The sequence below is a fragment of the Cyphomyrmex costatus genome, unplaced genomic scaffold, assembly GCF_001594065.2.
Source record: "Cyphomyrmex costatus isolate MS0001 unplaced genomic scaffold, Ccosl1.0 scaffold35, whole genome shotgun sequence".
Lineage (NCBI taxonomy): Eukaryota > Metazoa > Arthropoda > Insecta > Hymenoptera > Formicidae > Cyphomyrmex > Cyphomyrmex costatus.
The window spans coordinates 906047-930286 of NW_017277664.1; the positions used below are offsets into that span (position 1 = coordinate 906047).

Genomic DNA, 24240 nt, shown 5'->3' on the forward strand with positions numbered 1-24240 from the left:
AAGAGAGAGAGAGAGAGAGAGAGAGAGAGAGAGAGAGAGAGAAACTTTAGTCGTGATGTTAATGCCAGGTTAGACGATAATGTTTAATGGTAAAGTTTAACAATGAAAATTTCTTCAGAAGACTGGATGCAAACAGAATGCATATGTGATCTTTTAATGAATAACTTTAAACCGAAAAAATAATATTGTAAAGATATGTATAAATTATATTAGAAGAAAAAGTTAAAGAAGAAACGACGATATTACGGACTCATTACAAATACGTAAAGTTATGGCCTGAAAATGAGGAACGTGTGTAAATACCCCCTCGTAATGTCTCATGCAACATATTTATTATACTGTAATAGGTGCGAAATAAATAAAACTAGAAAAGAATATTACACATAATTACCAGTGTAATAGTTTGTTGCTTTATGTTATTGCAATTACCAACGCGTTTCTGTATCCTATCCCACGATAAATTATTCAAGCTGTATATGATGATACATCAAGATGATTTATGATAATAAGTACTTTCCATTCGGTGACACAAGTGTGTCACAAAAGTGTTGTTCTATCTATGTTACTCTGAATAGCAAGAAAGATAGAATGACGCAAAATGAGAAGTACCACTAAATGAGAAATACCTAATATTATCGTAAAAAATAATGAATCTGTTTTATTTCTTAATAAAACGAATTAAAAATTTGACAGTAAGTAATAAAGATAATAAAAGCTTTTTTATTTTTATTAATAATTCTCAAATTTAGATCGTTTAGATGTCCAAGCGGCTGTTTGATCTGAGTTCTTGAAGCGATTTTCTAATTATCCAATTATACTATTTAATGTACCTCGTCGTTACTCCAACTCTTATCTTCCTCCAGTCTGTTGTACACATTTATTCTTAACTATCCGGACATCTTCAATTTGAAACTAAAGTAGCAGAACCGTGCAAAAAGTTTTTGAGGTCTTAGTTGCTAGGACCTAGTGCAAAGGTAAAAATGAGAGCATTCATGAATATAGCGTGTCTATACGCGCTCTTTTTAAAAAAGCGATTACGTCTTTCTCAAGACGCATACATGTGTTATATTTGTAGGTATATATAAAAACTAAAAAATAATAAAGAATTATTTAACACTGTTCCGTAACTTTTCGTTACTATTGTAGAACTTCAATAATGTCAATGTATTTAATAATAACTTCTTATTAGGTTGCCTTACAATTATTGTAAGATAACCATTGTCAAAAATTACACATATTATCTTATCATAAGAAAGTTAAATATAAAAGTTATTTAGGTAAAAAAAATTGTATTTACAATTCGTTACAATAATGAAGATTTTATAGTTTTAGATATACAAAATTAAATTGGACAGAAATTAATTTGGATTGAAACAATAAAAAATAGTTACGACTTAATTAAAATTTCGAGACCTCTTAAGACTAAAAGCTCTAGTTCGATGCATCTGTTGCACTCTCCTTTTACACGGCCTTGTAAAAGTAATGAACAGAAAGAGGCAAGTAAATTGCAACATTTAGACAGTACCTATTCTGTCAAGTACGTTTGTTTAAACGTTACCTGATAAAGGAACCTCTCATCTTAGATAACATATCGAACATATCTTGAGAAAACCTCTTTAAAACAGTGTTTCTTGAACGACCATTTAGTATTTTTCAAATTTTCTCCAACTCAAGTTGTTTTTTTATAATGTCTATTATAATGTAAACGAAATTCTATTATTGTGAAAAAAATATATTTATATTTATGTGAGGTAAGTATCTTATAAATTATTCAACATACATTCTTGCATTTGAGTCTTGAATTTAATAAATCTTAAAGAAATAATATCTAGGGCAAGAGTAATGTATGCGTATTATTTAATAATAGATAGTTTTTAATTAGACTAAATCGAACATCTTTTGCTTTAAGACTTTAAACATTTATTTAATTTTCTTTGTCACTCATAAACAATCTTTATTTCTCTAATTATACTTTAATTTAAATTGTAACATTTTAATTCTAGATATAAAACATTTTTAATAAAAATTAATTCTAATTTCTATAATAATTTCCCTGGAAAAGATTTGCTAAACTATAGATTGCTTCTTGCTCCCTTGATTTTCCTGAATTATAATAAAACATAATTTTTAATTATAACAGCGTGTTCTATAAAGTCAGTTGCAATGGCCAAATTAATACCATTGATACTTTCATTGTCGAAACACAAGTTGATAATAGTAACATTGATTGGTGTGATTATTGGAATGTCATGCGGTTTGAGTCTTAAGAATTATAGCGGAAGAACATGGTCCCAACGAGATATCATGTACATCAAATTTCTTGGAGAGTTGTTTCTTAGAGTGGTGAATTGTTTAATATTACCACTTGTTACGTCCAGCATTGTGAGTGCCACTTCTAATCTCACCAAATCTGGTAAGTTCTTTGAGATCATCAAAGTTTTTAATGAGATCATATATATATATATATATATATTACACCTTTTATATTAAAAAGGAATTAAATAAAAAATTAGATACATATTAAATATGATATATTATAAAACATTTCACGTAAAGAGTTATTGAAAGATATTACAAGGAACGAAAGTTGGTTGCTTTAGAGTTCGTTATAATTACATAGGATCTATTGGATTGATGGCATTGTGCTATTATCTGACGACTACTACGATTGGGATAACGTTATGTGTTGTACTTGTTCAGACAATTCGACCAGGCGAATTAATGAGAGATAAAGAAACTATAAGTACACCGATATCCACGAAAACTTTTATGACAGTGGATACAATTCTAGATATGTTTCGGTAATTAAATGAATGCATGTACATTATATATTATGAGTTTTATTGTCATATTTTTAAAACTTTCTTGCAATACTATAACTAATAGAAAAAAAGGTGGTATATGGCCTTTCTTAATATCGCCGCTATCAGGTAGCCGTAAGCCGATAGCGGATTCTAAGGATTATCTACGGAACAATTAATGTTTAATAGCTTACCGTAACAAAATGGCGTAAACAAGTCGATATACAACATACGTTTTACTTTTGAGCACTTCGAAACGTTTTTAAGATACATTTTGGCATCTATATAATTATACATACTTTTCTTCCATCATTATAAACTTGAGCGTATTATATATTAATAAGTTGTTTGAAAAGTTTGTTTCAATTTTGTAGCTCAAAATTGTATATACAACATCTTTGTAAAAAATGAACGAAATTTAAAGTTAGAAAAGAGGTTCTGAAGCTTAAAATCTCTACTTTCGAAAGATTATTATATTTTTTTGAATTTCTGTGAGTTTGTTAATTTTTGTATGTAAAAAACTACACATATATTTATATATATATAAACGAAACGATTTTTTGTTTCTGAGTTATTCGTGTTCAATAAAGAAACATTTTTATTTTAATTGTTTATAACTCCGTTAAAAATCATCGTATTGCAATTAAGAAATCAGATTCTTAAAGCTGAAACTTTGCTTTATCGAATGATATAATCGCTAATTTTTTAAATGTACAATACTATTTTAAGTTAGCAAAATTTGAAACGAACTTCCCGAGAACAACTTAATAATATACGTAAATTTAAATGTACACTCTTTGCTAATACAGCTCTGAATAAGCTGAATATTGTACTTGTTCAGACAATTCGGCCAGGCGAATTAATGAGAGACAAAGAAACTATATAAGTACACCAATATTCACGAAAACTTTTATGACAGTGGATACAATTCTATAGATATGTTTCGGTAATTAAATGAATGCATATACATTGTATTATGAACTTTATAACATTTTTTTTAAACTTTTTTGCAATACTTATATAACTAATAGAGAAAAAGGTGGTATATAGCCTTTCTTAATATCGCCGCTATCAGATAGCCGTAAGCCGATAGCGGATTCTAAAGATTATCTACGAAACAATTAATGTTTAATAGCTTACCGTAACAAAATAGCGTAAACAAACCAATATATGATATGTATAACATACGTTTTACTTTTGATAATATCTTTTGTAATATATCTCATTTTTTAAGTTTTTAAATTGAAGTACGTAGTGACATGATAAATTAAATGGAAATAATTGCCAAGCTAGATATAAATATAAATTGTACGTATGTATGTCAATACATTCTTTATTATATAGCAATTAATTTAAACGTTTTGACTCTCCATTTTTAAGTCATTCTCAGTAATACAAATTTTATTAGTTATTTAACTTATTACATAAATTTTGAATAGTTATCGTAAAAAGAATAATAAGATTGAAAAGTCACAAGCATTGATAAGTTTCTTGCAAATAGATGAGATTCAAATATGAGTTTCACATTTGAATCTCATCAGAAATAGTTTGTATAGTTATATATGTTGTATCATACCAAAACTCAATAGGATGTAATTTTCATGACAATGACATTATATTTAGGAATGAACATTCTTAACAATAAATCTAATCTGTGATAATTATTTAAGATTTATGTAATAAAAATTAGTAATGTGGAGAGTCGAAATGTTTAAGTTAGTTATTATACAATAAAAAATATATTGTCACACATATACATTTAATTCTGGCTCGAATTGGTATTTTTTGTTAATTAATTTTCTTTAGAGCTTTTTTGTTGTCGAGTTATTTATGATAAATTGTAGCTCATATAAGACTTAAAAAAACAATAAGTAATCATTTGTGTGTTTAAAAACATATCTATATAAATAGCTTCTTAGCTATGTTTAAAAATATACTTTGTATATGAAAGAACTCTCTTTTTCATATAATCATATATATATATTTTTTTCTTACAGTAATCTGGTACCTGAAAATTTAGTACATGCAAGCATGTATCAGGTATGTTTGATTAGAGATAATATATATATAATTTTTAAATATTAGATCACGCTATCTCTCTTTCAAAGCCTCTTTCATTATTCCAGCATCTTGAAAATTTTAAAAAGTTATGTTTTCCTTATTACAGTATCAAACCATTTTAGAACAACCAGCCAATGCATCAGCAGGTATTACGACTGCTAGACATAGTATATTATTTTATTTGCTTCTAAGCTCTTCCGTTTTTTTTTTCAATTTTGTTAAACTTGCAATCATGTCTTCGTCAATTTAATTTTTTTAGATTTTTTTAGAATGTTATTAAAAAGAATTTGTCTTTGAAAGGATGCTTTTTAGGGACGCAAATAATAAAAGGAAGCTTTAGTTAATTTTATGTCAGTTTTGTACAGGCTTGTGAGCAGTGTAAGAATAAAATTAAATTTAAAATATTGCTTCAGCTATTTGCGAAAGTACATATGCAGAATAAAAATGTAAGCTAATTGTAACGTAATTATTTAAAAATTAGGCACATTTATGAAAGCATATTTAATAATTCGTTACAGTACCAATAGAAGAATGGCCCATAATGAGCGAATATGTAGCGGGAACCAATGTCTTGGGTTTAGTATTTTACAGTTTGTTAATAGGTTTAGCAATTGGAAAAATTGGTGAACAAGGAAAGCCATTATCGAATTTTTTCACTTCCTTAGCTGATGTCACGATGAAAATTATGAAATGGGTAACACTGTACGTTATTGTGCATTAAAGTATGAAACTTCTTAATATAATTCAATAATCAAAAATATGTAACATACAAAATGTATTAGATATTACACATAAATGATAATACAACTTTTTTTATTTAGATTAGCACCAGTAGGAGTGACATTTCTTATCGCTGGTCGAATGCTAGAAATAGATGATTTTAGCGATATAATAAGCCATCTTGGATTTTATATTTTAACAGTGTTCCTTGGATTAATACTGCAGGGTTTTGTGATCCTACCGCTTCTTCATTGGATCATCACGCGTAGATCGCCGTATAAAATTATATCAAAGCTTGGCCCATCTTTTGCAGTGGCCATTGGAACATCTTCAAGGTATAACAAAAAAATTGACATGCGAATAAGACAAAACTTCGCGTTCTAAATTAAACATATAATTTAGCACTGCCACGGTTCCCTACACAATACAATGTTTAGCAGACCTCGGTATAAATCCCAAAATAACAAATTTCATTATTCCGATTGGAGCAGCAATAAATATGGATGGAATAGCACTGTATGAAACTATTGGGGCGATATTTATTATACAATTACGAGGACTGCAATTCTCATTGTTGAAGATAATAATTATCAGGTCAAAGACACGTTTGCTTTTTTAGAAAAACATTCTGTATGATTTGAAATGATATAAACTGAACCTTTCAATTCTTTTATATAACTTTAACGTTTTTACAGTATTACATGTACGGTATCCTGTGTGGGCGCTGCTGGTATACCCAGTGGTGGTTATATGATGTTAATAATGGTGTTAAATTCTATAGGAGTACCCATTGAAGATGTTTCACTGATTATCGCTGTCGACTGGTTCATGTGAGTATGATATCGTTCATATTTAAGCTGAGAAGTTATATAAATTTAAAATAATAAATTTATATATATATTTCATCAATTTCATATGAATTTTTTTGCTATGCAGTAAAAAAGAAAATATATTTATTTTGCAGCGACCGTTTCAGAACAACAATCAACATTATAGGTGACGCGCTTGGTGCAAGCATTATATCACGTTTTTACAAGAAACGTCTGGAAGATTTGGAAGACGAGATATATCCGCTGGAAACAAACGTCGGCAATATGAAAATTCCATAAACGTTCCGATAATAAAAATTAAAATTAAAGAGATTTCATTATTCTAAACTAAAAAAAGTGAGAAAATGTAATTGTCTTAATCTTAAAAATATTCAACTTATTCAGCAAAATAAGCACAATTTACAACAAACGTGATAAACTTTGCATTATGATAATTTGTTGAATTAAATTTTCCTTAATGTAACATTCACTATGTTTAAGTAAATAGAAATGAGGTAGAAAAATAAAGGTTGAAAATTTTTATCATATATTTTATTAAAAAATACTTACATATTTTTTCATAATCAAGAATTAAAAATATTCATTGTGCGATAAATTCTTTGTTATATCCCACTATCGTGTTTCAGTTTGTTATAAAAGCTATATCGTTTTACACATTCATAATATGAATTACAAATTGTATTCACACTCTATAAATAATTTTGTATAAAACAAATTAAAAAATTTGAACTGTTATACAACAGATTACAAATCTACAATAAATTTTAAATTTATAATATTAAAAATAACTTATACGATTACACTTTTTTACTTTTATTCAATAAAAAATGCTAGTAAGATGATTCTTTGGTAGGAATATCTGATGACTGTTTATGAATTTTTCTGTTCAAGTTGGACAATTACGCTTTTTACTTCCGTGTATGCCTCAAGACCATATTCTCCAAGTTCTCTGCCATGTCCTGACATTTTGAAGCCACCAAACGGCACTTGAGGAATTATCGCATTATATGTGTTAACCCTGCAAAAAATTAATCACGAGATTAACTTATATTTTTTCAGAGCTTTATTCTTTATAATATTTCCAAACGACTTACCACACAGTACCAGCACGAAGACCTTGCACTATGTAATTTGCCTTATTAATATCTTTCGTGAAAACTGCAGCAGCTAATCCATAATGGGTGTTATTAGCGCGTTCAATAACTTCTTCTAAATCATTGAACTTCAGAATTTGCTGAACTGGACCAAATATCTGCCAAAAAAATGTAGATTTGATTTCAATTTCAATATGTTCACGTCATACAGACAACTTTAATGCTTACCTCTTCTTTAGCTATAGTCATATCGTCTTTAACATTTGCAAATACCGTTGGAGCAACAAAATAGCCTCTATCGCCAATGCGTTCGCCACCTGTTACCAAACTAGCGCCTTGATCTTTACCAGATTTTATCAAACCCAGAATTTTATTTAACTGATCCTCGTCAATCTTGAATAACAATATTAATAATATAATAATAACATTGTTATTATTGACTATAAAATTAATAATACGATATTAATTTTTATATCAATTAATATTAGGCATCTAATTTATACAAATTCAAATATACCTGTGGACCTTGCTCTATTTTCAAGTCAAATGGATCTCCCACGGTTTTAGATTTAGCTCGAAGTGCACTTTTTTCAACGAATTCATCATAAATATTCGATTGAACAAAGGTTCTTGATCCTGCACAACAGCATTGACCCTGGCAAAATTTCATTTTAAACTAAGCGACACACGAGTCGAAGAAAGAATAAAGAAGAATAATACATCAGAGTAAATTACCATATTAAAGAATAATCCGAAATGCGCTGTTTCCACCGCTGTATCTACATCGACATCTTTAAGAATGATATTAGGAGATTTTCCACCTAACTCCAGTGTAGTTCTCTTTAAATTGCTTGTAGCAGCAGTTTGTTTTATTAACTGGCCGATTTCGGTAGAACCCGTAAATGCGATTTTGTCGACTTTGTTGTGAGCGACTAACGCTGCACCGGTTTTACCATAACCAGGAACAACATTGATCACTCCATCAGGAAATCCAGCTTCTTTAGTCAGTTGTGCCAGATAAAGAGCCGTCAATGGAGTCTGTTCAGCAGGTTTTAGAATAATAACGTTTCCTATAAAGAATAAAATGGTTCTAACTTTATGTGCTATAGAATTTATGACTTCAAAGGTTTCGTTCATTACGGTGAACTCTAAAGGAAGTAACGTTTTACAATGAAATATATAATTTCTGCACAATCACCTGTAGCTAAAGCTGGTCCTAACTTCCACGCCATCATTAAAACGGGGAAGTTCCACGGAATAATTTGGCCACATACTCCTACTGGTTCGTGTCTAGTATATGCGAATACCTTTCCATCAGCTGGGATCACTTTCCCATGATTCTTATCAGCCCATCCTGCATAATATCTCAATACTCCAATGCTCATAGGCACGTCCACATTATACGAATTCGAATAAGGTTTGCCATTGTCTAAAGTTTCCAAGGACTAAAATAGATAATGAATTAGCTTGCTTGTAAAAAATTGGAACGATCCGAATATTCCATTAAATTTTATTTGATTCAAGTGGTTTAAAAAATTTCTTATTAGTTTATTCTTAGAAAATTCTAAATTATTTTAAAAAATAAATAAGAAAAATGTAAAACAAATGATTACGATTGAATAAATAACGTAATTACAATTTTTACTTACAGATTATTGTCAGTTGTTAATGTTAGACTAATCAAGAAGCAAAGTTCGAAAAATATCTTGTAATCTCTTTGCATCAATTTCAAAAACAAAAATGATATCATAAAAACATGAAATTATAGTTTGACTCTTAAATATTATCTAACGTTCAATTGGTAATCTGATTCTTGTACATATCAAGTATGTTTTATTTTACCGCAATATATTTCTGATCGCGTTCGATCAAATCTGCCAGTCTATTCAAAAGAATTCCTCGTTGGGAGGCGTCCATGGTTCTCCATGGTGAATTCCTTTTGAAAGCCTTATTAGCAGCCTGTACTGCAAAATCAATATCTGCGCTATCGCCTTCTTGTACTTCAGCGATTATCTCGCCTGTGGCGGGATTAATGGTGGGAAAGGTTTTCTGGCTCTTTGATTTGTGCCATTCATTATTAATGAATATCTGAAACAAAACAAAAAACATTTATGCAACGTGTCTCTTGTAGTATGTTTCTTATCTGTCGTAACATATAAGAAACGTGTAATATTATACAGACATAAAGCAAAGAAAATGCATAATGCATACAGTTTTATCTTGTTGTTGATAAGAGTAAATCACATACGCGACATATAAAGCATTCTCTTTGTTACATACTTGTTATTGCTTATGATTAAATCATCAAGATTAGAGGACTATTATTATAAATGATGTAACTCGGCATTATATAATAAGTGCAAGTAGTATTGATTCGTAACATTATCATTTCTGAAGCTAATTAAGTACGCGCTTATAGATTAAACATTCTATTTACATTTTGATAACTCATAGAATAACGATGGTCTCCTATCACAAGATATAGAATGAGAGAAATTCGACTGTTTAACAATGTTATTTTTCTCATATTGAATAAAAGGAAGTATATTCGGACGTTTGATCATCGTATATAGGATATCTCTTGAATTAAATTAAACAATGTCCACTCATATAAATTATAATAGTTATCAGCAAATGCTAAAATTCTTGTCAATTTCTATTATTGGGAAATATTACATTGTAGGTTTCCATGAGACAAGAATTCGATTAGATAATGCGATTGTTATCACCATTGAACATTAATATCACGAGTCGTATCTGAATATATAAGCATGTATAAAATATATCATTACATGTATTCACTAATCCCCAATTTTTTCATATTGTATGGAAATACAAAGTCATAAATTAATTTGTAGATGGTCTAAAAGTCAGAATGTCCAGATTTGATCCAAACAAAAATTAGAATATTTTGAATTACAAAATAACAAAAAATACTACTTCAAAGAAGTATTCTGTAGTGATGAATATATAAATCCCCTTCTTTCGCAATGTATAATATTTTTAACATGAATAACACATTCAGTGAGAGAAAATGTCGTTTTAGATACCAGCTTATTACGAAGGTCGTAAATGTACATTATAAAAAAACCTTTTCAAATGTCATAGATTTTAATTTATAGCGTTTTAGATTTCTTTTGCTTACGCAATTTAATTATACATATAATGTGTATTGTGCAATTTAGAATTCAAATTTGGTTGAAGAATTATGTATAAATATGTTAATTTTGTGCCTATTAAAATACATACACTCGTCAAAGTAAACGTAATGAATAAAATACAAATTGAATTAAAATATAAATAAACAATAAGTTCAATTAAACTATCAACAGAAAAATATAGAAAGTAGAACATTATACATTAAACTAAATTATAAATCAAAAATACAAAATTGTGAATTAAATTAAATAGTACAAGGAGCTACAAATTTAGAAATTGATACGTTGGGCGTTGACGATACACACCGTGTGCTACGCATTTTCGGGATTTCCAGCAATATACTAAAATAACTATATAAGGTTCTCAAATTGCATAAAAATTAATAATTTCCAAATATTGAATAGCTTCAAGCTTCGGTTCCCGCAGTACACCTAAAATTGGTTGGCGCTCAATGTGAATTAAATTGAAATTTAAATAGAAAATTAAAATAGAAATTAAAAATGGAAATAAAAATTTAAATTACGCGAATTATATCTCAAACGGATTTTAAACTTCCACAGTTCTGTAATAGTTTACAAATATACGAGCCTTTGTCCGATGGTACGAGCTGTTCTATGACCTTGAACGGAGAAAGAAATGATTCGACCAATTGCACAATATAGACAAAAGAACTGACCTTGGCCAATTCCTCCTCCGCCAAAGATCGCGAAATAATTTCTAATATTTTAGAAGACTTAAAAGAGAAGAATAATCTTTATTCTTTGATTGAATAATCGCTGAAGTTAATCCCGAAAATTGATCAATTTAGACAAGATAACTTTGATATGTTTTCGATCTTAATTAATTCTAACTTAATCAGCAATTAAATTCTTAATTATACATACATAACTGATTTAATTTTGCCTTCTTTGTCCTTTTACATTTTAACAATATAACTCTATCCACGTTAAACAAAATAGTACAAAGGTAAATCAACAAGTTAATCATTGAGTAAATTCAGAGTTAAATTGGCGCCAACGCGACGGTCTTTGAGTTACTGCAGTCGGTGCGAATTGATATTCGTTTGTTGGCATTCGCGAACTGTTGTGAATTTTTAGCATCCTGCGTATAATTTTCATAAAGTTGTCGAGTCAGGGATCTCTTCGACAAGGTCACAAATGTTAGTCAGATAACGTGTTTGCCATGTTGATAACGAACAACTGTTTCATACTGATCTGTTATTGCCGAACTGTGTTCGATTCCCGGCACCAGTTCACTTCGAAATGTGCCGAAACTGGTTATTAAATTTTTTTGCAAACATTTTACTGCTACATTTCTACTAACATTGCGGATCGCGTAACATCCGGGATAGGCCGTAGAATTGTATTGTGCGGCATATGGTACGACATCCAACACTGCAAGACGAATTCCAATTATGTCCGTTACCACAAAATTTTGATCTTGGTTCAACTCATTTTTTATTTTTTTTTTTTGAAATTAGAGAAGAACAAGAAGTAAATCAAACTGAAATTAAAGTTAATCTATGACTTTGGTAGAAATAGCCATTTAGTTCTACAGAATTTCACCCGATAGTGTCACCCAAGTACACAGCATGTAATATTGTAATAATCTTACAAGAATATTACAAATTTGCTACAATACTGCATGGTAATATGTCAGTAATACATAATAAATATTGCTGCAATATTAAATGCCCGCGGCAAATTCATCGCAGAAATATTTTTGCAATTTGTAATATTACTGTAATATTAGGCAATATTTCTACATATTATGCTAATATTTTGCAATATTGCGATAGTATTTCTATACACTGTAGTAATATATTGCAATATTATTAACAGTATAAATATCGATATGATATATATCACAATATCTCAGTAGTATTTACATAATGTACATATTGTGAGTTGCAAAATTACTATAATATTTTAATCTCACTCCAATATTACTACAATATTTTAATCTCACTCTAACATTATTACAATATTACATACTGTATGGGATTAAACAAGGAGCAAATGACATCTACGAAGGGTGTGAATTTGAAAGCACCCCAAGAGCAACCGACTTCCCCTCCAGACATATTTAGATGCTCCTTCGGCATATCTAAATTTTAGCAAGTTCATCAATAGATTTCCAAAAATATGCAAAATGTATTACCTCTACTTTATATCTTTACTGACGTTTTCACCGCATTAGATCACCCTCCTATTCTTTTAAGTCTTTTCGAAACTCATGAGAAATTGAAAGAATTTGGCACAAACATTATGTTCGTATTAGAGATCATGACATTCATTTGCGCAGCACATCTCATAATAAATCCATTTCTTATTACACTTACGCCTGTATACAGAATCGGTGGGTTTACATCCGGCGCCGGCAAAACCACAGACGAGTAGCGTCGTAAACATTGAAATCTCCTCAGCAATTGCAACATTTCGCAGCAAAAAAGAAATGTTCTTTCCGCTTGGAAGGAAGAGACTGACTAAGCTGACTCGATTCATCCGTTCTTTCACACGCTGGCCTATACACCAGCGTCGCCGCAGCCTTCTATCATTCTATATAAATGAGATCTAGTGACTCGCTCTGTCCCTTCGAATGCGCGTGCTCTACTCATAGAGTTCAACAAAGAACTAGTAACATTCGAGTCGTATTAATGCATTACCTCTTTTTCATTTTGTTATACAGTTTAGTAATAAACGATCACGTAGTTACAGTCGACCGTTAAAAAAAAAAAATAATTCACAATCGAGACGATAATTAACGACACCGATTGGTAATAACATTAATTTTAATGAAAAAGTTAAAATATTCATAATCTAACTATATCGTAAGGTTTCAATTGCTAATGCAATTCTGTGATTGTATACAGTAAAACTGCACACAAAGGACAGTCTTAATATAAGAACCGACTATAAATGTCAGCCTAAAAATATAGACAAGTTCTCACATCCCAAAAAATCCTGTAAACCAATTTCAAAGTGTTCACAAATATTGAGGTTTATACATACATTTTCTGTGTACAAAGAATTAAACATTAATACATATAAGTTATAAAAAAATATTATGTAGCAATATAAAAGATTGGAATCAGACTACGTATTAAAAATTGAGATTAAAGATTGAAAGATTGAAATTTGGCTAATAAAAATAATAAAAACTAAAATTCCTTTGTTCTCATTGGTCAAATTTCAATTGTCAATCTCAATCTTTAATGTGTAGTCTGATTCCGGCCTAAGATAAGCATAGTTTTTGAATAAAAAAATATATTCGAAAAAATATTTAGGATATTATGTCTAAACTTGTGATTACGGTAATTTTATTAGGATGAATAAATGTAATATAATTAAAGAGAAATTATATATACATGTACATAGTATATAATATATATATACATACACACGCAAAATAAAAAATATAATATAAATAGCTAAGAATTTGTCTGTGTAAATATAAACTATTTCAATAAGTCGTTATAGAAATTGGAATTAATGAAACCAAATGAAACATCAACGTAAATAACATATTGTGAAAAAATGATTTAATGATAGTTCTAAAAATAGTTTATTCCATAGGGCCAATTTGATTCCGTATATTTAATTCATTACATTTAATTAACTAAAGGACACAAAAAGGAGAATCAATATGTATCTCTTCACATAATATTAATATGTAAATTTTTTAATAATCTATATATCACTGATTATTAATTATTCATAACAAAAAGTGATAATTTAGATAATTATAGTTATACATGTACACAGACTTTTATATTTTACGTATGAAAATATATGTTGGCGTACTTTAAACAATTATCTTAATTTTTACCCTATATTATGTACATTTCATCTTTTATTTTTGCAAGTTTATAAATCGTATCAAGCATGACTAACACGTTTTCTTCTTTTGGATTCAGGATTGTCTTCTAGCGACTGATTTCGTTTTTGTGGTGCTTTCAAGTTCGTAGAGTTGTCGTGTAAATCCCCATTTTGAAAGAGTTCTACGACGTCGTCATTTTCTGGTAAATTAACACTGCTAAATTTAAACGGTTCTATATCTTGAGACATAACTTGCGCGCGTAATTCACGCGCTTCTTTTTTCAGTAATTGTTTCTCCCTTTGTTTCCTCTTATTCTTTTTCTTTTTTGTCTGTTCATTATCACTATGTGAAACCTCTTTTGATTCTTCCTCTTCTTTTTCTTCTTCCGATTCACTTGTTTTTCCGTTTTGAGATCCAATATTGCTTTGTTTGCCATTATTTTGTGGAATTTCATCAGTATCACTGGAACTATCTAACTTAGCATTCTCCTTCTTTGACAACCTGATGACAAATAATATTAAATATAAAAAATCTCAGTAAAAACATACGTATATTATATATATTATGTGTGTATAAAACATAGCAATAAGACAATTTTTAAGAATCGAATTGTATTAATTATTACACCTACACATTGAGAGGCACTCCAATCTCTGTTGCCAGCTTATTGTAGGCAGTTTTTGTATCTCCGAACAGACTGTTTTGGCTTCTGTAATTTATTAATGCCGTTTTTACAGTTTGCCAATTCCATGCTTTTGACAAACAGCGTGTGTGAACAACGCGCAATAGTATCAAGAGATGTCCAATAAACTTCTGTGAAACTTTTTTCTGTGAATTAACATTACTACACAAAGTAGACTGTCCATTACTCAAATGTAGATCACTTGTCTCTTGGAGTGTATTTATAGTATTTTTACAAAGCGTCGCTTCTAATTCCATTCTCACGTTGGTATACTTCGTACTCATGTTGAGTAATCGGTTATTATTATAAAAAATTAATAACAACTCCAGCGCTTGATTTCTACGAAAGTATCGAATACTGCTGTCAAAAGTAAAGTCCACCTAAACAATCAAATAATATTCTATAAAGCAAGACGTATTTTATACAAGATATTAGAGAAAATATTTATACTCATTTTAAATACATACCAACAGAAGCGCCAGCTGCCAATTATCTTCCCAACATAACTGTAATACACCCTTAAACAACATAGGTGAAAGAACACAGTCTCTCTTCTTAAAAAACGCAGTTAAATTTTCACCATAAATTTCAACAATACTTTTGGTAACCAAGTTAGCTTGTTGCGCGCATCTTACAAGGAAGGTGCAGCATTCCGCCAATTTATCATTGAGTTCTTGACAGACTGAAGCAGAACGCTCTCCTTTTTCGATCAAAGCCTTAAAGAGACATATTATATATCACATAATCGGTAAATTTATTCTCTACAAAAATATAATTATTACGAATAATTACCTTTAACACTGTCGTTAACAAAGTCTCGTCAACATTCGTCGTATCTTTAAACTTTTTCACCGTTGATAACTTTTTTAAACAAGTCCGAATTCTATGCGCAAGTGGTTCTTGATGCGGATCCTTTATACAAAATTCTAGCAGAGCGAAAAGTGGCACGATCATATCTAGAGTAATCGCCATAGACGGGCAAGATTCTAAATAAATTTGTAACAAATCTATAACACGAGCCCTGAAGTGCATCAATGCCTGACTCGTCTTTCCTTGCTTTTTAGAGCGAGCTTGTTGATTCTCCCGAAAAGCTTTAAAAGCTGCTGCCAGCGATTTATCCAATCGTTTACCTTCCTCATCGTCTATTTCATCTACGTCGATATCTTCGTCGTCTGTTTTCATCGCAGCATCACCCAAAGCTTGATGTAACGCAATTCTCAATTTATCGGTTACGGTTTCATCCTCGTTCTCGTCCTCATTCTCAGATTCGGATTCACTTTCCGATAAAACTTCATCATTTGAAACACTTTCCTCCTCTTCATCCTCCTCTTCATCCTCCTCATTATGCTCCTCATTATCCTCTGATTCGCTTTCTGTATCCGAAGAATCGTCATCATTTTGCTTTTTCATGGTGAGCGTCTTCTGAGTATTCTTAATATCTAATACCTAAAATAAAGCATAACATATATACTTACAATTTTTTCAAACGTTCCACAAAATAAATTAATTTCTTTATAATTAAAGAAACAAATTTTATAAAAATTGTATAAAAACAAAAATTTACGGCTAATATCTGATGGACTGCAGATGGAGTAAGATACGGGCAGATATGTGGAAACACACAGCCAACTAATGAACGGAATAAATGGTCGTTCTTGGACAAAAAAGATAACAAAAGATCCACTACTACTTCAACCCATTCTGGTTCTTCTTCCATATCTGTGTTATTGAGCTTTTTATGTTTCTTGGATTTTTTATTTAATCTTTCATAGCAACATTGAAGTTCATTAATCGACATAATTGCCATTTCAGGATCTGAGAACAATTGCAGACCCATGTGCAAATTCATCGTATGAAATATTGGCAAGGCTTCCGAATTTTTTGTATTCTTCTCTAGTTTTTTAATCAAGTCTATCACTCTTTTCCAAGCATCAGTTGCTGCGTCATTTAATGGCAATCGTAATCTTATCACATTGGACTGCAATTTTGAATCTAAATTGTGAACAAGTGCACTTAAAAGGTTTCGTGCATTATCCAATTTTGGTAATTTATAATCCAGAGCACGATAAAAAGAATCTTTGAATTGTGCTGAAAGTAATAATTAAATTTACTTCAACTGATGATAATTTAAAATATATATGTACATGTCGCTTACACTTACGTGCTAGTTCTATTCCAACATCTGATACTTCACAAAATCCATAATTAAACAGGAATATCAATTGCTCAAGTCTCCAGTCCTCATCCAAGAATGTCTCTGGACGACCCATTAATCTAATGGAAAGAAGTGTATTTAGTGCAATAAGAAATATTAAAATATTTTAAAAAATACTACCATTTGTATAGTTATTACTAACTTATACTCACTTTGTTAGTAACTGTGCTACGTAACTTCGCTCGGCATTTGTCCAAAATTCTGTCTTTGTACCTTCTCTTTCTTTAGTTGTCTTATTTTCTATAATTTCTCTATAGAATTTGCTCAATTTCTTAATACCGTCTATTCTCAAATTTCCCATAATTACTTGAATCACTTTAATACCTGTTTTCTTTTCGATCATTAAGTCACCAGGATGTAATATGAATTTCTTCAATATACTGAACTGTATTTTTGTCTTCATATCTTTATCATTTGTAGCAGAAACTATCAAATGTAAAACTTTTCTGAATGCCATCAAAACTTCATCATTTGTATTCTTCTTACAATTTGAAAACCTTTTTAACATGTGCTGCAGAAGATTTGGAGACAATAATACAGGAATTATAGTTTTATCTGTAATATTAACAAGTATTAATCGTAACATTTCTACAGCTACGTATTCGTCACTCCTTGACGGTTTTATAAATTTTTGATCGACGCCTTTCCAAAAGTCTGCTACAAATTCGGTCGTTACCAGTTTTTCACAAAATAGTTTATACACTGGATGTTGATAAGAGATAATTCGAAGTAAAGCCTGAAAATAAAAAAATTTATTTAAAATTATGTTTTAACAAGAACACTTATTACGGAGTTAAAAATACACAAAGAGAGAAATGATTATGCAAGTCATGTTGTATACAGACCGTTAAAAGTTTAACAATATCGTCTATAGATTCCTTAGCAATTATCTCAGTTATGCCTAAGTGTTGCTTTAAAAATTTATGATTGACTAACAAAGGATGTTTATCTCTAAGAATAAGCAGCACATAGAATGTATCCAAAGTTTGTTCGGACCATGGCTTGCCAATTTCCTTCTCAACAATTGGCCAAACATTCTTTATAGATTCAATATCAAGCTGAGTAATAAACTCGCTGAGAAACATAGTAGAAATAAATGATAAATAGCTGCGTTGTTTGCCAGCATTTAATAGAATCTCCATAATCTGTTGTTGAAATTCAATGCTGTTCTGAGCAAGTAAGTTGGACCTAATCATAGCACCACAAAGCAATATATGGCCCATATATATGTCAGCATTCTCCTATAAAGAGACATTTTAATATTTGATTAAATATTACTCTCATAAAACAAATTAATAACATGATTATATATCTTACGCTTTTAAGATTACTCCCAGCTGGACGCAACTGGGTATTCATTATAGATAGAAGTTTTTCCACCGCTGTATCAGGATATATTGTCAGAAAAGCTGTCAAAGTACTATAGAAGCCTATTCTGGTAGATGTCAATGAAGATCCCAATCTAGCCACCATCTTGTCCAGAGTAAAATCCAATTCTTTGTCATTCTGATCCTGTAAAAATAAATACACTATGACATGATAATTTGGCAAGTACTTTACATAAATTAGATTTTCTTCTTCTTGATGTATAAGATTTAATATCCATTTCTATCAATGTAGTTCAACTTTAATCTCAGGTTTAACCCTTTATCTTTTTCTAGTTTTAAGAAATAAAAAATTTAGGAACTAGAGGATATAACTAAATTAAATTATTTAAACTTTAAAGCATTAAAGATTCAGCCTCGGTCAGAGTATTCTAATGTTATTGAATTTTTAAATTGACTGTTCAATAAGATTCTTATTAATTAAAATTTATGTTCTACGAATTAAAGCAACTTCGAGGCATTGAGTGACTCCTCGATCAGTCCACGAACTAATAATTCGTGGATTTGGGTTCGATTTCATCCACGTTTCACATACACTAGTTTTTGCATGGTCCTTATGGTTAACGTATTTACCGTAATATGGCGTATATGATTTAGAAGCGCGAGTCCGCTGTTTAATCTCACTGAAGAGTTGTTGTCCTTCAATTTGGTGAAATTATCCAATATGTTGGAATACTTTCTGCCCATTTTTGGCATTTCAGACTCATCCGAAATCATTGTCTCTACCATGTGCTTGCCGTGCGGCATACCATGTATGCACGGCAGCGGCCATCTTAATCTTTTTAATTGTTTCCGATCAGGGTTACCGAATTCTTAAAAAAAAATTCCCTGCATGACGCAATATGCATTCAGTGAAAACGCATTTTCGAGGCTTCGTTCCATTTATCCCGGATCTACAATACGCTTTTTAAGAAATTAACCAATTATAGTCGAATTCAAAGAGAATAATCGACGAATCATGGCAATATAACGATATTGCTTTAGACAATTAATTCAATTAATAATTTTAATTATAAAAGTTATTTAAATTTCTAACTACACATGTAATGCGTTTAATTTTTTTATTATGTTAAAGAACAAAAAATTAATAATTGATTGAAAAAAAAAAGGAAACAATTTCAACACCATCGCGACATCCATCTCTAATTGGCCATGCCGGCGATGCCAACACGCACCAAGCAGTCGTCGACCAATCGCGCGTCTATTCTCGTGGAAGCCGTGCTCATGCCGAGCGTTCGCGATTGGTCGATTTGACGCGTGCGTCCGAATGGATCCTCGATTTTGCTCTTGAAGTACGCTTCCGTATCGAGTGTCATTGAACGCGAGTCGTGGTTTTATTCGAATAAATTCAGCCGGCGGGCGAAGTTACGCGCGTACGGTCAATATATCACGTAGGTAAATTGTCGAGTGTTAAGGCGCGATGGTGCCGCGCACACGGTGACTGATTCGACTCACGCGGTCCCGGTTAGTTCCGTGCATTCAATATGGCAGGTCGAGGTGGTTACGACGATTCAAGGCAAGTATCGGCCGTGTTTGCGGTCGTGTCACGCGGCCGGGAGGGTCACGGATGACCGTGGCCTCGGGACGCACGTGCCGCGGATCCGACCGTCCGGGACGCGTGCGTTCCTCGCGCGTAAATCTCCCGGTTTTAAGGTTAAGTGAGTTACGGAGTGCAAGCGCAACACCTTGCGAGTTGCCGCGACACGCGGCTTTATTTTGGCCGGTCGGGTCTGCCCGGAGCCGCGGATCTCGGCTCCTCGACGACGCGGTGCGACGCGACGAAGCGGAGCCGCGGTCGGGAATGATGCACGTGCGGTGCACGCTGCGAGAGGAAGAGAGAAAAGGAGAGACGGTGATAGACAGAGAGGGAGGATGGATCGCGACAGCAAAGCGCGATCGTGCGATGTGTAGCGGCGTCGCGATTTTTGGTGAAGTGGCCGAGTGTGCTGTCAATATAAATCTCGTTTTTCGTCGTCGTCGCCGTCGCCGTCGCATGTTCCATTTATCCTGTCTCACGTCATCGTGAGATTTGATACACACATTCTCCTCACTTCACACATACACAATATTCGTGCGCGCGCGCGCGCGCGCACCTATATGGATATAGGCGAGCTTTCTCACTTGGAAAACTCATTCGGCTGAAATGTGTAATAATTAAGAAAAACAGAACGAATTCGTCGTTTCTTTATGTATTTTGTATAGTAGATTTGTTTTATTGTTGCACTGTACTGCAACTTTACTTTTTGCTTTTGTCAAATGTCAAACGTCAAACATATACCTACTTTACTTTAATAGTGTTTTTCATTGGTAAAACTAGTGAACACTGAGTGCACATTAAAGTTGTTATACACTATTCTAATCTGAAAGTAAAAGTGAGATATCTTAATTGATAAAATGCTCAATTTATATTTTATCAAATAGCACAATAAAATGTATTGAGGATTTCACAGTTTAACTCATTTCTATATTTTTTTATTAAGCTTGCATCTTTATGTAAATTTATGTACAATGGCTTTGAAGCGCACTAAATATGTACTAGCTCTACCAATATGAAAAATACTACAAGTACGATTCTAACTAGTCTAGCTATAAAAATATATATCGGCATGTGATATATCTATGATTTTAGAGAGCAGTCAAATGCGATTGGTACAGATTTATTTTAATGAACATTTATAATAACATTTGACTTTATTGAAAGAAATGAAAAGTCTTTTCTTCAGAAACTTTATCAACTAACATAACTAATAACTTATGACTGAAAAAGATGTATGTCCATAACTACCTTGCAGGTGGACATAATAATTTATAAACATATATACATAGTAAGATTTCAAACACACAATACAATAGTGATGATTGCATTTATAGAGATAGTAGTTTTTCAATTGTTATAAAATTCTTTAATACTATTAGTTCATACGTTTAGATCTAATAAGACACAAAAGGCAAGACTAATCATATTAAAGAATTTTACAATTGCAAATCTGCTTTTTCTAGCCAATGATTTAATATGTTTTATGTTTGTAAAGATAAGTAGCTGTAAAGATTTTTTTTTTATTCAGAGATTATCCAACTCATCGAAGTAGAAAACCTTTACCAACTGAACCACCATATACTGCATATGTGGGAAATTTGCCGAATGGAATTGTACAAGGCGACGTTGACAAAATCTTCGAGAAGCTTAATGTCAAAGTCATCAGATTAGTTAAAGACAGGGACACTGACAAGTATGTATTAATTGAAGAAGTAAAACTGTATATACTGATTGATTTTTTAATTTTTTTTGTATTTATAGATTTAAGGGCTTCTGCTATGTCGAGTTTGAAGACTTGGCTGATCTGGAAGCAGCGTTGGAAATGGATGGAGCGGTAGAAGTAGACAAATGTCTGATCAAGATTGATGTAGCAGAAGGAAAAAGAAATGACCGTGGCGGTGGCTTTGATAGGAGAGGTCGTGGAGGCAGCAGCAGTGGAAGTGGATTCAAAGGACGAGATTCCGGCCGTAGTGGATATGGCGATGATTTTGATAGTAAATCCTCATATTCAAGTAAACATTTATATGCTTTTATATTCAATAATAATAGAACAGCAGTGTACATTTTGTACACTAATAATACTAATGCTTATAATGCTAAACTAATTCTCTATCATAGATGTTTAATTTACTGCAAATATCAATGATAAAGATTCTTAACGTCTATTCACAGGATACAGTGATAGAAGCCTACATGGAGGTAGTAGGCAAGGTAACGATAGATGGGATTCTAGAAGTAATAGAGGCAATTACGGCCAATTCAATGACGACACAGGTGGAAATCGTGATTGGTCGCGAAGTACGTCTAGCAGGTCGTACACTAATAAACCTCCACTTCGGGGAAGTGGTTCAGACCGAAAACCCTTCGATGACCCCTATCAAAAAGATGCTCCTCCCCCAGGTATGTATATAACTTGGCATGAAACAGTGTCCTTTGATATAAATATGTGTTTATACCTGTATGTAACCCATTTAAGGAACAATAAATTAATAACATGTTACATTAAATACAATAAAAAATAAACTAATGATATATATATATATATATACATACATACATAAATAAATATATATTTTAAATTCTCTTCTAGGATTTTTATTAAATTATACTATATGATGCTTCTCTTATTATATAATAGAAATCCTAGAAGAGAACACCTATTTACATATATATTGTTAATTTGTTTTTATTTTTAATGTATTGTAGTTTATTGTTCCCAAAACGGGTTACACTCTCATTATTACACCACTCAATACTCAACTACTCGACTTTCACTTAAAACTTTATAATCAGTTTTTTACTGATTATAAAACTTACTAAAATATGTGTAAAATAAAAATCGAAATCAAATCTGAAACTTGTCAATTATAAGTCTGCTTTTACATGTGGATTTTACATATCATTTCAATGGTATTTCTATAATTTACAAATTTTTTACATGAATTTAGAATATATTAACAATGAAATCCAAAAATTAAAACTATATTATATTAAATTTCTATTAGATTGAAGATATATAAATTTTATTCAGAATAAAAAACCATGTGCAAAATAACTTTGGATGTTTTTTTAAATTTAATGTTTGTCACAAAGGAACATTTTTACTTAAAAAATTCCTTTTAATATATATAGAACGACTGAAAATCGAATCTGAGTTTCTTTGTTTAACAAAACAATTATTTTTTATCTATTATTTTATCTTTAAATAATTTATTATATATTATATATATATATATCTAATAGCACTTTTTTTTACTTTAGACACTACTGGAAGAAAACGTTTGGAGCTTCAGCCAAGGACTGTTAAAGAGCCTGTGAATTCAATTGCGGAATCAAGTAAAACAAGTTCCATTTACGGAGGTGCAAAGCCCAGAGAAGAAAAATTGAAAATGCTGGACAAGTAAAATTAATGATATCATCAATAGTCTCAGATTTCCTCGAGGAAATTGGAGAAAGAAACATTGTTGACACAAAATTTTAAAATCAATCCAAGATTCCCTCATAGTTTCCTAAAAATCTAGCGGTGATTCTTCGAACATTCACAATCAGAAAATACCCTTTTGTTTTTAATACTTACAAGGGGTGTTACCCGCAAAGAAGGATACACACACACAAACACATATACACACACACACACTACAGACATAAATCTATTATAGTTCTAAGGCTTTTTTTTTGCGCATTTTTAATCAAGAATAAAATCTTTTCTTCTAATATCTTTTGTATTTATAAATTAACTTCTCGATTCTCAATGAAAATAGAGTACTTGTAACTACAATATACATAAAGAGAAAAATGTGTATGCACAAATGCATGCTCCAATAGTGATAGCGATTTATATACATAAATGATTGTTAAGATGCTACGCAGTTGAGTACATTTTAATACTCGTGTCAATTTAATGTTGGGTTTTGTGTCTGTAATAATACTGAGGGTA

The 24240-nt window shown here is 31.1% G+C and overlaps 4 protein-coding genes across 5 annotated transcripts; 2 read left to right on the top strand and 2 right to left on the bottom strand.

Annotated features, from left to right (window-relative positions):
- Positions 1-2163: 2163 nt before the first annotated feature.
- LOC108776317 (excitatory amino acid transporter 3) lies at positions 2164-6804 on the top strand. Its single transcript, XM_018542898.1, has 9 exons — positions 2164-2413; positions 2621-2801; positions 4799-4841; positions 4969-5008; positions 5381-5564; positions 5684-5917; positions 5985-6176; positions 6278-6412; positions 6547-6804. The coding sequence occupies exons 1-9, from the start codon at positions 2164-2166 to the stop codon at positions 6689-6691; spliced, it is 1404 nt and encodes a 467-aa protein (XP_018398400.1). The 3' UTR covers positions 6692-6804.
- A 447-nt stretch (positions 6805-7251) lies between these two features.
- Positions 7252-13102, bottom strand: Aldh (Aldehyde dehydrogenase). The gene is made up of 8 exons (XM_018542829.1): positions 13007-13102; positions 9349-9594; positions 8705-8951; positions 8242-8576; positions 8024-8161; positions 7735-7899; positions 7507-7664; positions 7252-7430 (listed from the first exon to the last, which is right to left on the bottom strand). The coding sequence occupies exons 1-8, from the start codon at positions 13100-13102 to the stop codon at positions 7283-7285; spliced, it is 1533 nt and encodes a 510-aa protein (XP_018398331.1). The 3' UTR covers positions 7252-7282.
- A 1365-nt stretch (positions 13103-14467) lies between these two features.
- Mybbp1A (MYB binding protein 1a) lies at positions 14468-19513 on the bottom strand. The gene is made up of 10 exons (XM_018542812.1): positions 19340-19513; positions 18699-18893; positions 18227-18622; positions 17534-18117; positions 17328-17440; positions 16731-17254; positions 15959-16612; positions 15634-15882; positions 15116-15546; positions 14468-14985 (listed from the first exon to the last, which is right to left on the bottom strand). Exons 1-10 carry the CDS (start codon positions 19511-19513, stop codon positions 14544-14546), a joined length of 3762 nt encoding a protein of 1253 aa, XP_018398314.1. The 3' UTR covers positions 14468-14543.
- A 644-nt stretch (positions 19514-20157) lies between these two features.
- Positions 20158-24011, top strand: eIF4H1 (eukaryotic translation initiation factor 4H1). Of its 2 annotated transcripts, none has more exons than XM_018542850.1 (5): positions 20158-20282; positions 21832-21996; positions 22065-22315; positions 22476-22703; positions 23565-24011. In XM_018542850.1, exons 1-5 carry the CDS (start codon positions 20251-20253, stop codon positions 23705-23707), a joined length of 819 nt encoding a protein of 272 aa, XP_018398352.1. In that variant the 5' UTR covers positions 20158-20250; the 3' UTR covers positions 23708-24011. The 2 variants fall into 2 exon arrangements, with proteins under 2 accessions (XP_018398352.1, XP_018398353.1); XM_018542851.1 differs by having other exon boundaries at positions 22065-22297.
- Positions 24012-24240: the final 229 nt, after the last annotated feature.

Coding starts and splice junctions, on each gene's coding strand:
- LOC108776317 (XM_018542898.1), top strand. CDS start 2,164: ATGGCCAAATTAATACCATTGATACTTTCATTGTCGAAACACAAGTTG. Junction 2,414..2,620: donor TTCTAATCTCACCAAATCTG/GTAAGTTCTTTG, acceptor ATAATTACATAG/GATCTATTGGATTGATGGCA. Junction 6,177..6,277: donor TTGAAGATAATAATTATCAG/GTCAAAGACACG, acceptor ACGTTTTTACAG/TATTACATGTACGGTATCCT.
- Aldh (XM_018542829.1), bottom strand. CDS start 13,102: ATGTTGCAATTGCTGAGGAGATTTCAATGTTTACGACGCTACTCGTCT. Junction 8,952..9,348: donor GCGATCAGAAATATATTGCG/GTAAAATAAAAC, acceptor TATCTATTTTAG/TCCTTGGAAACTTTAGACAA. Junction 8,162..8,241: donor TCGGATTATTCTTTAATATG/GTAATTTACTCT, acceptor AAATTTTGCCAG/GGTCAATGCTGTTGTGCAGG.
- Mybbp1A (XM_018542812.1), bottom strand. CDS start 19,513: ATGCCGCACGGCAAGCACATGGTAGAGACAATGATTTCGGATGAGTCT. Junction 17,441..17,533: donor GTAGCACAGTTACTAACAAA/GTGAGTATAAGT, acceptor TCTTTCCATTAG/ATTAATGGGTCGTCCAGAGA. Junction 15,547..15,633: donor GGCAGCTGGCGCTTCTGTTG/GTATGTATTTAA, acceptor TTGATTGTTTAG/GTGGACTTTACTTTTGACAG.
- eIF4H1 (XM_018542850.1), top strand. CDS start 20,251: ATGGCAGGTCGAGGTGGTTACGACGATTCAAG. Junction 20,283..21,831: donor GGTGGTTACGACGATTCAAG/GCAAGTATCGGC, acceptor TTTTTTATTCAG/AGATTATCCAACTCATCGAA. Junction 22,704..23,564: donor AAAAGATGCTCCTCCCCCAG/GTATGTATATAA, acceptor TTTTTACTTTAG/ACACTACTGGAAGAAAACGT.